This window comes from Phocoena sinus, chromosome 2 (assembly GCF_008692025.1).
Source record: "Phocoena sinus isolate mPhoSin1 chromosome 2, mPhoSin1.pri, whole genome shotgun sequence".
NCBI classification, from domain to species: Eukaryota; Metazoa; Chordata; class Mammalia; order Artiodactyla; family Phocoenidae; genus Phocoena; species Phocoena sinus.
Genome location: NC_045764.1, coordinates 43,987,568 through 44,000,953, shown reverse-complemented (window position 1 = coordinate 44,000,953; position 13,386 = coordinate 43,987,568). Strand labels below are relative to the sequence as shown.

Genomic DNA, 13,386 nt, shown 5'->3' with positions numbered 1-13,386 from the left:
ACAGAATAAAAAGAAGCAGACTCACAGATAGAACAAACTAGGGGTTACCAGTGAGGAGAGGGAAGCGGGGAAGGGGCAGAATAGGGGTAGGGGATTAAGAACTACAAACTATTAGGTATAAAGTAAGCTACAGGGGCTTCCCTGGTGGCGCAGTGGTTGAGAGTCCGCCTGACGATGCAGGGGACAGGGGTTTGTGCCCCGGTCCGGGAAGATCCCACATGCCGCGGAGCGGCTGGGCCCGCGAGCCATGGCCGCTGAGCCTGCACGTCCGGAGCTTGTGCTCCGCGACGGGAGAGGCCACGGCAGTCAGAGGCCCGCGTACCACAAAACAATAAAATAATAATTAAAAAAAAGCTACAGAGATATAGTGTACAACATGGGGAATATAGCCAGTGTTTTATAATAACTATAAATGGACTATAACCTTTAAAAATTTTGAGTCACTATATGGTACACCTGTAACTTACATAACATTGTACATCAACTGTACTTCAATAAAGAAAAAAAAGAGAATCAGGCCCTTTATGTTGACTCTTCCCATTCATGAACATGGAATAACTTTCCATTGATTTAGGTATTGGAAAAGATGTCTTTCAAAAACTTCTCCATAAATGTATTATACATTTTTGCTAGATATATTCCCAGGTGTTTTACATTTTGATTATATATATATATATTTTTATTTATTAAAAATTTTTTTTTGGGGGGGTAGGATGTATCTTAAAAAATTTTTTTTTTAAATTTTGATACAGCAGATTCTTATTTGTTATCTATTTTATACATATATATGTCAATCCCAGTCTCCCAATTTTTTTTTTACTTTAAAATACTGTTTATTTTAAAGTACTATTTTATTTATACTCATGTCTGAAAAAAAATGTCTGTATTATCACGTTCACATAACATACCAATATCGGAAACAGAGTTTGTTAACAAATCACACCTAAATTTTATGAAGAACGCACAACATTGACATGGATTGGTTATAGATAACGTGGAGGAACAAACCATTAGCTATAATTTGTAGTTTAGGTATAGAGCAGCCCCCTTTGAGAAGAATCAAAACAATTACTAACCTGCACCCATACTGCAAAATACTATGTACATAAGAAAGTGATTATACTGATTTTATTACTAAGCCGTTTTATCGGTCTCATATTCAAGGCACAGAAATGAAACAAAATGTGAAGACCACGATGTCCTCATTATGAATCACAATGGAAAGGCTCAGCTGCATCCTGCAGGCCTGGGGTTATTGTACCATAGGGAGCCCTTGATGGCTTAAGTGGATCAACAGACTGTTTTGATTTTGAGCCGTGGGATGGGATCTCATCCATATTTGGTGTGTGAGCCGACTCCACGGGGGCTAGGATAGATGGAGCCATTTTTGTGGTAGCCTCAGACCCGACTACATAAGAAAAGACCCTAAGCAAAGAAATATCACTGTCTGTCCAGAAAGTTTAACTGTTGACTCTTTCTTGAGTATAAGCTGGAGAAGGGGCCCCTCTAGAGAATCTGGATACAAATATTATTGTGGTCTAAAGACTGCTGGGTGGAGGTCGTGTCTGGTGTCACAAAGAGGAGGAAAGTATTGAAACCACTGTCAGATTAAGAACCTTCCACAACGAGTCTCAGTTCTTCAAATAATGGAGCAAGTTCCTTTCCTAGGAACAGTTAGTGCTGTATTGGCATTGCTCCTGGCTGTGAAACTCACCATCAAAGGCAAATGATTTCAAAATTAAAACATTTTTTTTCAGTTTTATTGAGATATAATTGACATACAGCACTGTATAAGTTGAAGGTATACAGCATAATGACATACATATATTATGAAGTGATCACCACAATAAGTTTAGTTGGCATCTAGCACCTCACATAGTTACAAAAACATTTTTTTTACCTTGTGATGAGACCTTATAGGATCTACCCTCTTAGCCGCTTTCAGGTCTATCATACAGCAGTGTTAACCTGTAGTCAGCATGTTGTACATTACGTCCGCGGGAGGTATTCATCTCGTAACTGGACGTTTGTACCTTTTGACCGCCTTCACCCGATTTCCCCCTCCACAACCCCCTGCCTCTGATAACTGCAAATCTGATCTCTTTTTCTATGAGTTTGGTTTCTCTAGAGTCCACGTATAAGTGAGATCGCACAGTATTTGTGTCTGTTGTAAATAATGCTGCCGTGCACGGTGTGGTGCAGATATCTCTTCAATATGTGATTTTGTTTCCAAAGGCAAATGATTACATGGAACTACCTGGTAGGTGTTAAGGTAGCAGGTGATACTTTCACTGTTTGAGAGTCCGAGCTTGCTCCCTGGTCTGTGGCAATGCTCTGGAGGATTTCTGCTAGCCACTGTAATAATGGGCCCTCTATCTCTACGAGACACAGCGATAGCATGGGGCCCTTTCACACATGGTAGTTTTTAATACAGGAATCACTTAAGGTCCCCCAGGCACCTCCATGCCTCTCCTCCACCCCGATTCTGGGCAGAAACTCAGGACTCAGCAAGCCCATTCATATTAGTCTTTCATCCCAGATCATCCACGGTAATGACCCCTGTATCCCGCAGGATCAGTCTCCACGCCCGGGTTTCTGCTTCTGGGGCTGCTGGCTTCTCTCTGCTGTCACTTTGGGGACAGCTTCAAAGACAGGCTCCTCTGCAAGCCGCTGCCACACGATTCATGACCTCAATCTGATCTCTTTTTTTAAAAAAATATCACTTTCTTACTTTCTGTTCATGGTGTCTAGAAATGCAGTTGATTTTTAAAAAAAAATTGATTAAAAAAAATCCAGCAGCCTCATTAAACTCTTATGAATTCTAGTAGTGTAAATGCAGATCTTTTGAGTTTTCTATGTAGATATATCACTTGAGACTAATAAGACTGCTTCCCTTCCCCCCCAGGTCCTTCAACATTTTATCTCTCTCTTTTTTAAAGCCTTTTTATACTCACTCTTGGCCTCTAAGTCATTGTTAAATAGAAGTGATGATAATAGGCATCCTGTCTTGTTTTTGATCTTAAAGGGTGTGCTTTCAATATTGACACTAAGAGCAGTGTTTGCTGTAGGGTTTTGTAGATTTTTTTTCCCCAGCAAGCTTCCCTCTATTCCTAGTTTGCTAATGTCAAATTTTATTAAATTCTTTTTCTAGCTCTGTTGAGAATATTATACTTTCTCCTTTAATCTGTTAAGGTGGTGAACTCATATTCATTGATTTTTTTTCTAATATTAAACCAACTTTGCATTCCTGAGATAAAGGAGCTTGGTCATGGTCATGTTATCTTTTTATTCACATTGCTACTTTCAGTTTGATGATATTTTGCTCAGGACTTTCTTGTTTCTCTTAGTGACTGAGATTGGTTTGTCATTTTCCTATTTTGTAATATCCTTGTCAGGCTTTGGTAGAAGTTTTACTAGCTTCATAAGACAAGTTAGGTCGGTTCCTTATTTTCCTTTTCTCTGGAATAGTTAGTATCAGATTAGAATTATTTGTTTCCTAAATGTTTAGTAGAATATGCTAAAACTGGCTGGACCTTGATGCTTTCTTTGTTTGAAGATTGGAAAAAACTATTGATGTCCAGGCGCCATCCTGCTTCCCTGTTTGTTGTGAAGGACGGACTTCAAGTGGTTCATGTGAGAAGTTGGTGCTGTTTGTGAGGATGTGAGTGAACTTGGGGGTGAGTCACTGGACACAAAACCACTCTAGTCCTCAGGCCCAAAGATGATTGACCATTTAAAAAGACCAGGTCATAGCTTTTATTACAGATGTAATGTGTGGTATAGAAATTACGGATAAGAAAAAGGGAAAATAAAATCACCTTTAATCTCACTACTTAACGATAACCACTGGAGTGTGTGTGAGTACGTACCCGTGGAATTTTCTTTTTTACAGAAATAGGACCACGTTACACGTGCTGCTTTGGAACATTTTTCCACCCGAACAGCGTATCACAAATGACTTTTCAGGTCAATACGTTTGACAGAACAAGAATTTTAAGGCCAATTTTATGTTGGCTTTAGCGTTTTTGAGAACTGCTCTGTCTGCACGTCACAGTCTGTTCACAGGTCCTTGTCTTTCCTGTTTAGAGATGGCTCAGGTAAATTTTTTGGTTCCCCCTGGGAGACAGACGACATTTAAATCGGATGTGGCTGAATCATGGCCTTGGGTGGTTTTATTAGTGAGTGCAAAGAGGAAAATCATGTTTTTTGGCGCCTGGGCAGTGAGGCCGTAACCTGCCTTGTGTTACACGTGCAGCTCGCTGATAACATCTCCTGACTTAGAGCCCGTGAGCATCCGCCAGGCAGGAAGTAGGGTGGAGAGAAGGCAGGCGGGGCAAGGCTTCCGTGGGCAGCCCTCCTCCCAGGCTCCCGCGCCACTGGGATGTCACAGCGCATGAGGTAAGGCCTCCGATGTTTAGGGCCAGATGTGGGGAGGGAAAAGAGTCTGTGGAAGTGAGTTTCCAACTCTGTACTTAAAAAGGCTAATTGGAAGAGAGAAATGCTGGCTAAATGGAGTACAGAGTCCCCTGGGGTTTTGAAATGGTTCTGTATTTCAAAAGGCATTTGCATCCTGGCTGCATGTGTTTTGAGCTTGGTTGGCCTAGCGTGCAGATGTGGCTGATGTCGTGGACCTCTGGGCCTCCCTGGTTTATCACCGGAGCCTTCTGTGACACCCTCCAGGTGTCCCCTGAGGCGAGGCAGATGCCGTTCTTCCTGCCGTTTGTCTGGTAGGTGGCACCAGGAGCCATGACAAGCGCAGCCCAAAGGTGTGCTGCTGGGAGGACACGCAGCTCTGGCCAGTCCTGGTCTCCAGGGGCCGGGAGGGAGGGCGGGCTTGGTGCCTCTGCTTCTTAGGTGTGGAAGAGACGTGGCCCGTGGGGTGCAGATGTGTGCCCCAGAAATGCCTGACTCCCACCCTCTTGTGGACAGGGCTTCCGGAGGGAATATAATTAGAAACGGATGAGATGTCCCCTGCACCTCTGGGGGCTGTGCCTGGCATCTTGGCTTTGGAACAAAAGGCGTTTGGTGGCTGTTTGCAGCCAGAGGCCCCTGGAGGCTGTGGTGGGAGAGGGAGAAAATGGACTTGACTTGCTTATCCTAGACTGAAGGGTCAGGGGTCAGGGTCCCCATGGCCACCCTATGGCAGAGACAAAGCTAAGGCCCTGCTAAGCACACTCAGGGCAGTGACTTCTAGAATCCTTGAGCTCGGAGGGCCCTTCGGCCCGCCCCACGCTCCCTCATCACCTGAGGACGAGGAGTGAGCCTGCTAGAAGTGGCAGCGTGGGGACCGCTGCAGAGGCAACCGGTAGGTACCCTGAGCTTCTGGGGCCTGGAAGGAATCAGGCGGGACCTGGTGACCTGTGGGCTCCACAGGGTGGCCGGAGCATCCTCCCTGGACCTGAAACGGCATCAGAGGCCATCCCCAAAGCAGTCTGAATAATCCAGACCCTCTTGCTCGTAGAGTTCCGAGCTTTTGTGTTATATATAAATGGGCATCTCCTGAGGCATTTTTGTTTCTCTGAAAAGCAATATTGGCATTCTGGGGGCAGTTCTCAGCTGAGGTATCGTGAGTTTTATATCTATGAGGAGGGAGACTATGCAAACGGGAATTTGTGTGGTGATGAAAATTTACTGCTAGGTGATTCTGTTTTTCATTGAAGTATAGTTGATTTACAATGTTGTGTTAGTTTCAGGTGTACAGCAAAGTGATTCAGTTACACAGATATATATATATATATATCTGTTCTTTTAAAGATTCTTTTCCCTTATAGGTTATTACAAAATATTGAGTATAGTTCCCTGGGCTATATAGTAGGTCCTTGTTGGCTAGCTATTTTATATTGATATATAGAAGTGTGTGTATTGTTAATCCCAAACTCCTAATTTACCCTCCCCCTCCCCCCTTTCCCCTTTGGTAACCATAAGTTTGTTTTCTATGTCTGTGGGTCTGTTTCTGTTTTGTAAATAAATTCACTTGTATCATTTTTTAGATTCCACATATAAGTGATATCACATGGTATTTGTCTTTCTCTTTCTGACTTACTTCACTTAGTATGAGCTCTAGGTCCATCCATGTTTAAGTGAATCTGACTTAGTTTCCTGCCAACATGGACACACAGTTTATAGAGCTGTGTAAGGATCAGGCAAAGAAAAGGGGGAAAAAAAGGAAAACACACAAATAGTCCTAACTAGCAGTGCTTTTGTAAAAGCTAGCCTCCTTATTCAGTTGTTCTTTTTTGTGTTCGATGTCCTGGGATGAAAGTGGGAAGACTGCCGAGGGACCCCCGGCACCTGGTGGTGTGGTCCTCATGTCTGTCTGTCTCAGGAGAACTCACACACGTGGCCCGGCTTCCTCCCTCGGCTTCTCCATTCCGTGGCTGCTGTGCCGTCTTCCTGAGGTGTCCTTGCCTGCTGCACCGAGGGGTCAGCTGCCAGTGTGCAGGACAGGTGCTGAGACAGGTGCTTCTGTGTGGAGGGCTCTTTCTGCCAACAGACAAACTTCTTGTAAAACATGGGACAGGGACAGGTTGGGGCATGTCCCTCTCCTTCTCTGGGATGGCTGTAACCCAATGTCGCTGTACAGGACGGTTGCAAGTCGGAAGGGAATAAGCATGGGTCATGGCACCTAAACGTGCCTTTACTTCACCTGGAGTTTCCAGGGAGTGTGGGAGCGGGGTCTGCATGGACCACCTTTCTGGTTAATCTTAGTGACAAAGCAGGGATGTCAATAGCAGTTTGGCTTTTCTGGAGGAGGGAAAGGGCCCAGAGATCCCTCTTAGAAGTCTCTGCTTGTCATCCTCTATGTGCACCCAGCTCACTGCGAGTGCAGGATGGGTAAGCCTGGCCCTGCCCTCTGGGAGCTTGTGCTGAGGTGGGGGGTCCAGGAACATGGACTCTTATAAGAGGACCTGGTAAACGCCACAGGGAGGAAAGAACAGGGTGCTGTGGGCAGCCACCAGGGGCACATCTTCCTGGCACCTCTTCCCAGAGGAGATGAAGCTTAGAGGGGGTTTGGAAGGACAAGGGAGTGAGCCTGGAGCACATTGACGGGCAGGGAGGAGTGAGGGCATCCGAGGAAGAAGTAATAGCATGTCGACAGGTGCGAGTTTGAGCGGGTGTAGGGCCAACCGGGTGAGCTGCATCTGTGAGCCTGCACCCCCAGGACCCTCCCCAGGGGAGAGCCCCAAAGCTTCATGGCCTCAGGGGAACAGCGGGATGAAAAGAAGAGGGCCGGGACTTTACAACCTTCCTCCTCACCCCAGTCCCTCTGTCGGTTTTCCCCAGAGCTTCCCGAGTCACAGTCACACCAGAGAGTCTGAAGGGCAGCGAAGCACACTGCTCAGACTTGAGATCCAGAGCTGGTGACCTCTGAGGTGTTGACACGTGCCCAGGGAAGCCGCTCCCCGTGGGGCAGGCGAGCACATCTGTTTTCTTTTTCCAGGAGCAGTCCTGGAGATTTAGTTCTGCTGAGGAGGGAGCCTGCGGAATCAGATGTGCTTGATGGTTTGTGGTGGGCTCCCCTACCCGCTGTGTGTGTGTGTGTGTGTGTGTGTGTGTGTGTGTGTGTGTGTGTGCGCGCGCATTTATTCCTGTAAGCACAGGAGTCAACAGCTGCCCACAGGGGGTTGGGGTGCAGGCAGGGAAGCTGGCAGAGCATCCCGGGGTGTGCCCTTGGGGCATCCGGAAGATGCAGTTCAAAAAAAATAGCAATCTTGGGACACCTGTGAAGGTGAATTTTCAATGCGTTGGCGGTATATAAAGTTCACATCTCTGCGAATTCTGACGGTCTGCTGTTTCCAGATTCAGCAGGCTCATGGTCGTCTGCTTTTGTTCATAGGCACACCTGCTCTGGGTAGCTCTTGCGAATCGGGTCCCTTTACTCTGGTCCGATTCTTGGTTTTTGAAAGCTTTGCTGCTCCGTCTCCAGTCCCCTGGCCCCGACCCCTCACGCTCAACCTTGAACTTGCAGCAGGATGCAGGGGAAGACCTGACTGTGGGGTCAAGGCCGCTGGGAGTCTTAACATTTGAGGTCCTCAGGCTGCACCTGTAGAGTGGGGGTGTCTGGACTCCGTGGATGTCAGTAAGCAGGGGTGAGACCCCTCTTCCTAGCCCAGAGGAGGGGGCATGTGGGTGACGCAAGAAAACCAGCCTTCACAGCGTGGGCATGGCCGTGGGGATTTATCTTTTTCTTCCTCTAATCTGTTGAACAGGGGACCCTAGTGGTCAATACGAGGATACCCATGTCTTTTTTTAATTTGGAAATAATTTCAAACTTAAAAGTTGCAAGACAAAAACAGTAGAGAGAACCCCCAGATACCCTTTACCTAGATTTTCCTATTTTAAAATTTTGCCTCACTTGTCTTATGATGGCTCTGTGTGTGTGTTCAGATTCTTTTTTTTCTGAACCATTTTCTGAACGCGTTACGTCTCTCATGTCCCTTTCCCCCTAGTACTTAAGTGTGTATTTCCTAAAAATATGATGTCCATATCTTTCAGTAATTAGTTACCTGATATTTATACTTGGGATCATATAACGTTATGAAAAGCAGTTTATTATTTGATAAGTTCTATTAAGTCTCCACTGTTTTTCCATGTGATTATGTAATGCCCATGTTCAAACATTAATAGATGCTGGGGACCTCTCAAATTTTCCCTCCTTTTCTAAGTCCCTTTGGATGATGTCTTGAATAGATTTAGTTTTTCAACTTTCACCCATTGTACAAATATTTCTTGCACCCCCTACAATTGTCTGACACTGTGCTTGGTGCTGGGGTTTAAACGTGAACAAGCTCCGACAAGGGTCTCACCTGCAGGGAGCTCCCAGTCTAGGCAAGAGACAGACACGAATCAGATAATGACATAAACCGTAAACCAGGGGCCAGCAGGCTAAGGGCTCTGGGCCAGATCAGCCCACTGCCTATTTTTGTATGGCTCCTGAGCCAAGAATGATTTTTACATTTTTTTTTTTTAAAGTTTATTAGATTATGATTTTTATGACTTTGTGTGTGTGTGTGTGTGTGTGTGTGTGTGTGTGTGTGTGTGTGTGTGGTACACGGTCCTCTCACCGCTGTGGCCTCTCCCGTCGCGGAGCACAGGCTCCGGACGCGCAGGCTCAGCGGCCATGGCTCACGGGCCCAGCCGCTCCGCAGCACGTGAGATCTTCCCGGACCGGGGCACGAACCCGTGTCCCCTGCATTGGCAGGCGGACTCTCAACCACTGCGCCACCAGGGAAGCCCTGATTTTTACATTTTTGATGGTTGAAAAAGAAGCAAAAGAAGAATAACATGTAAAAATTAAATGCAATTCAAACCTCAGTGTCCACAAATAAAGTTTTATTGGAACACAGCCATGCCAAGCATTTCCAGCAGCAGGGTTGAGCAGTTGCCACGAAAACTAGAGGACCTGCAAAGTCAAAACTATTTAGTACTCTCTGGACTTTTACAGGGAAGGTTTGCCGAGCCCCGGTGTAAACACCCACAGAAGTGCTAGGAAGGAGGATTACAAGGATAAGAGAGGTGGTGTACTAGGGGTCTGTGTGGGGACCTAGGAAAGCGTCCTGAGGTGGGAGCTGAGGGGAGGGAAGGCGTTACCTGGAGGAGTGGGTGTGCGTTCCAGGCAGCACTTTCAAAGGTCCTGGGGTTGAGGAGGGTGGCATTTTCAAGGGCTGAAAAGGCAGCTTGTGTGGCAGGAATAGAGACGGGGGTGAGAGAGATGGAGGCACTGCTGGAGGGGCATGGGGAGGGGTGTCAACTGCCCTGCTAGGACGGCGGCGTGGCCTGGAGGATGGTCGTGGTTAGGGAGGGGGTCACAATGGGCGTGCGGCTCTGCCAGAGGCCACTGACTTGTTCTTCTTCTTTTAGGTAAAACCTGTTCTCCAGCGTGTTGGCGTCCTGTGGCTGGTTGGCTGAAGCTGGGGGCTGTGAAGGATCTGGAAGCTGTCCCGTCCGAGGTGTTGAAACCATAACAAACATTATTTATGAAACACTGGCACAGTTGTATGTAGAACGTCGGCTCTGAATGTCACTGCAGGAGACACCACCCTCTGGACGCTCCTTTAAGATGTCACCCTTTATTCCCTCCTCAAGAGGGCTTTTGCCTTGCTAAGGGGCAAGGGGAAACATGCTGATTTAAAAAATAATTTTAAAGCAACTGCCGACAAAAGTAAAAGAGATCGGAAGTTATCAAGAACCTAAGAAAAGCCTAAAGGGTATTCAGCGGCGTATTTAGGGTTTCTGACAGTCTGCTCTCCTGGATCTACGAACTTTTATATGTCTGACCCTTTGTGGCCTTTCTGGGCTTGGTCGAGTTCTGGCCTTTCGTTGGTGGTGGCCGCGTGAAAGTTCAGAGTGCAAGGGCTCAGAGCTGCTCAGCTTGTAGCAGATGTAAACACGTCCTGTGGCTCCTTTTCTTTTCTTTTTCCGAAAGGGTTCAGCAGAATTAGGCATGGCTAGCTCACAAAGAATTCTGAATATCAGGGAGAAACCTAGACCTGTGTGTGTGCATGTGTGTGTATGTGTGTGTGCATGTATGTGTGTGTGCATGTGTGTGTGTGTATGTACATGTGAGATAATTTCTCCATCTCTAAAGAGAAAAGAAAGTGTTTGGCAGTCTTTGCTTAGTAACATCCATGTGTGTTTCTCTGCCCTGTCACCGTTCTACATTGTTGGTCTTAGAAATGGAATTTAAAAAAAATCACTGTGATAATTTAAATGAATGGTGATTTGCTTGGCTGAAAAAAGCCCACTGCCAGGGACTACGTTTGCAGTTGGTCCAGGCCAGACTGGCCTAGGAACCCACCTGGACCCAGGAGGTTACTGCAGGAAGACCCCTTGCACAGGTGGGTTTGGGTGGTGGCTTATCTTGCAGCTCGAGTGCCCGACACTTGCTGGAAGCAGGGCCTCGGGCTGACTCCTCAGGGTGATAGAGGCCTCCCATTTCACTATTTCCCCAGGGTTATTTGCTGCAACGGATATCCTTCTGCAAAAGTCTCCTAGCGGTGCCTTTGGGGGTGGGCTACTCTGTTCTCTCTGGAAAGGTGTTTTGTAATTTTTTTATCTCCTCTTTTCTGGCATTCTGCAGGGTTTGCAAATTTGCCTGTTTATTGTCTGCTCCACTGCTTGGGATGAAAACTCTGGCCTTTCCCTACTCGCCCCTATTTTCAGATTTTTCAGTTTCCTGGGAAGGGGCTGCCCTGCTTTGGGGTCCCCTGGTCCCCAAGGCCCTCTGGGCATGGGTGCTCTGCAGCCCTGGCCCATCAGGATGGCACTTCAGCCTCTGCAGAAGAGAGGGGCGGCCACTCTGAGGACAGTGGCCTGCTGGTCCTCGGCTCCCTCCTGTGATTTGGCTTCTTTTGTTGACTTTCCTTCTCCCTTTCTCCGCCCTGTTTGCCAGAGGGGAGGGGGCTGCTTTATCTCTACCCTCCACCGTGTCCTCATGGGCCAGGGTGGTGACTAAACGGGGTGGGCCGCCTAGCAGCTGTGCGCTGTCCGGACCTTTGAACTGACACCGTGGCTCACACTTGCCTTTCTGACAACCGCGTCTGAACCGTCAGCGGAGAAGCTGGATTCTTCTGCCTGACGCACGAACGCCGGCCTCTGTCTGCCAGGTGCTCGTCACAGGGCCTGGCAGAGGCGGCCACCAAGAATGACCTTCCAGATGCCACAGCTTTGGCACTAGAGACTCTTAAATAAAAAACCCTTCTGGCGTGAACTGTGTATGCATCAGTTTGGAGGTTTTCTGAGATGGAGGCCAGCAAGGTGCCTTCTTTTGATGAGGGGTGTGGGCCCGAGGCTCGGAGGAGGGCAGAGGGGGTGCCCAGGAGGAGGTACTGGGCCTGGGTTTGAAGCCCTGGGTGCCTCAGTGCTGGGGCTCGGATCGAGCTCAGGGGTCAGGTCCCACCCAGGCCCCTCTGCCTCTAAGTCCTGCCAGAGTGACAAAGTTCTGTGGGATTCCAGAGGTGCAGAGAGAGCTGGTGGTGGTAGGGAGGCTAGAGGTCCCCTGTTGCGGGCAAGGCATTTGTGGTGACCAGTGCTGGGGAGAGTGGGGTCCCAGGCAGAGGGGAGAAAGGAGGGTGGGATGGGGACAAGAGGCTGCAGGGGGCCTTCCTTTACCTGCGTAATCCAGCTCTTCCTCTGCGAAGACAAGTTCCGTTTCTTAAAAGCAGAGTGAGTTGGGTCTCGGGGAAGCAAAGTTGGGCTGGAAGGAATATCGGACCTGGGTGGGATGACTTCCTTTCTCTAATGCCTCCTTCTTTTTGTTCTTTTCATGGGCACTTCAGAGGGGCCAACTTTGGGGTCCAAAGGGACAACACTGTCCAAATGGATCCCACACCCCCCAGCGTTACTGCCGTCCTCCCTCGGTGAAAGATTAGATGTTCCTTAGCTGGGGGCACCCCGATTCCAAAGACCCGGTTCCCGTTCTTTTGCGAGCATTTGGGGACTTGTCAGATCACGTGTCCAGTATCGGCTCTGGAAGGTGTGACCATTATAGAGACATGATCTAGTCGGTGTCTTCTGGAGTCACTTAAAAATAGGACTGGAAGTTATAAGAAAACATTTCAGACTGATTTAAGGAGCAGAATTTTGATTAAAAATGGATTTATTATAAAAGCGATGTTTTCATGGGTGACATTTGGAAGACAGATAGTTAATTATAAAGAAGATAAAACAAGTTATCCAGATAACAATACCCTTAACAGCATTTTGACATCCCCCTCCCCTTCCTTCCTTCCTTCCGTCATTTATCTGTATTTATCATTTGCAAACATTTATTGAATGCCCACTTACTCTGGGCTCTGTGTTAATTGGAAGGCTCGAGAAGTTGAGTCTCGGGAGAAGACCAGACACGTGACCTAGAGGGATGACAGAGCATAAAGGGCTGTGACAGGGATGCGAGGGCCTCAGAAGACTTGACAAGGGAGGGGCCAGCTCTGCTTTACACTACGAGTGGCCTCTGGGCTTCTGTGTGAGTGCCTTTTCGTGTTTTTCTCTACACATTTGGGTCATACAACCTGATTTTTTTCACTTACCATTATGAGTATTTCCTGGTGTCCACAAATATTTAAAACGGTTTTAAAAAGAGCCTTAGCATTGTGTTTTATAGAATTGCACTACGAGGGACCCCATCTCTGATCTCTACTGGCAAAAGCAAAGAACAAGAGGGGCCCCATGCCGGGTACAAGGAGTGAGGTCCCTGGGGTCTGAACTGGACCCCAAGGAGAGCTCAGACGACGGTTGGTTTCCTTTCCTCCTCTTTCGGTATTTCAGCCTGAAGCCTGGGGAAGGATGATGTCTGCCTGAGTGCACAGCTCGGCTCACCACGGTCCAGCATCATCTCTGCTCGCGGCCAGGCCCGGCCATCGCCACCCAGCTGGGTGCAGTTCGGAC

At 47.6% G+C, this 13,386-nt stretch overlaps 1 protein-coding gene and 1 pseudogene across 1 annotated transcript in view; one reads left to right on the top strand and one right to left on the bottom strand.

Moving 5' to 3' along the window:
* The window catches only part of FAM174B (family with sequence similarity 174 member B), a 31,507-nt gene extending 19,797 nt beyond the window's left edge, over positions 1-11,710 (top strand). Inside the window, exon 3 of the mRNA XM_032624657.1 lies at positions 9,862-11,710. Coding sequence (XP_032480548.1) covers positions 9,862-9,865 — 4 coding nt within the window. The 3' untranslated portion in view covers positions 9,866-11,710. The remainder of the gene's footprint in view (positions 1-9,861) is intronic.
* On the bottom strand, positions 1,609-4,748 carry LOC116749804 (annotated as a pseudogene).
* Positions 11,711-13,386: the final 1,676 nt, after the last annotated feature.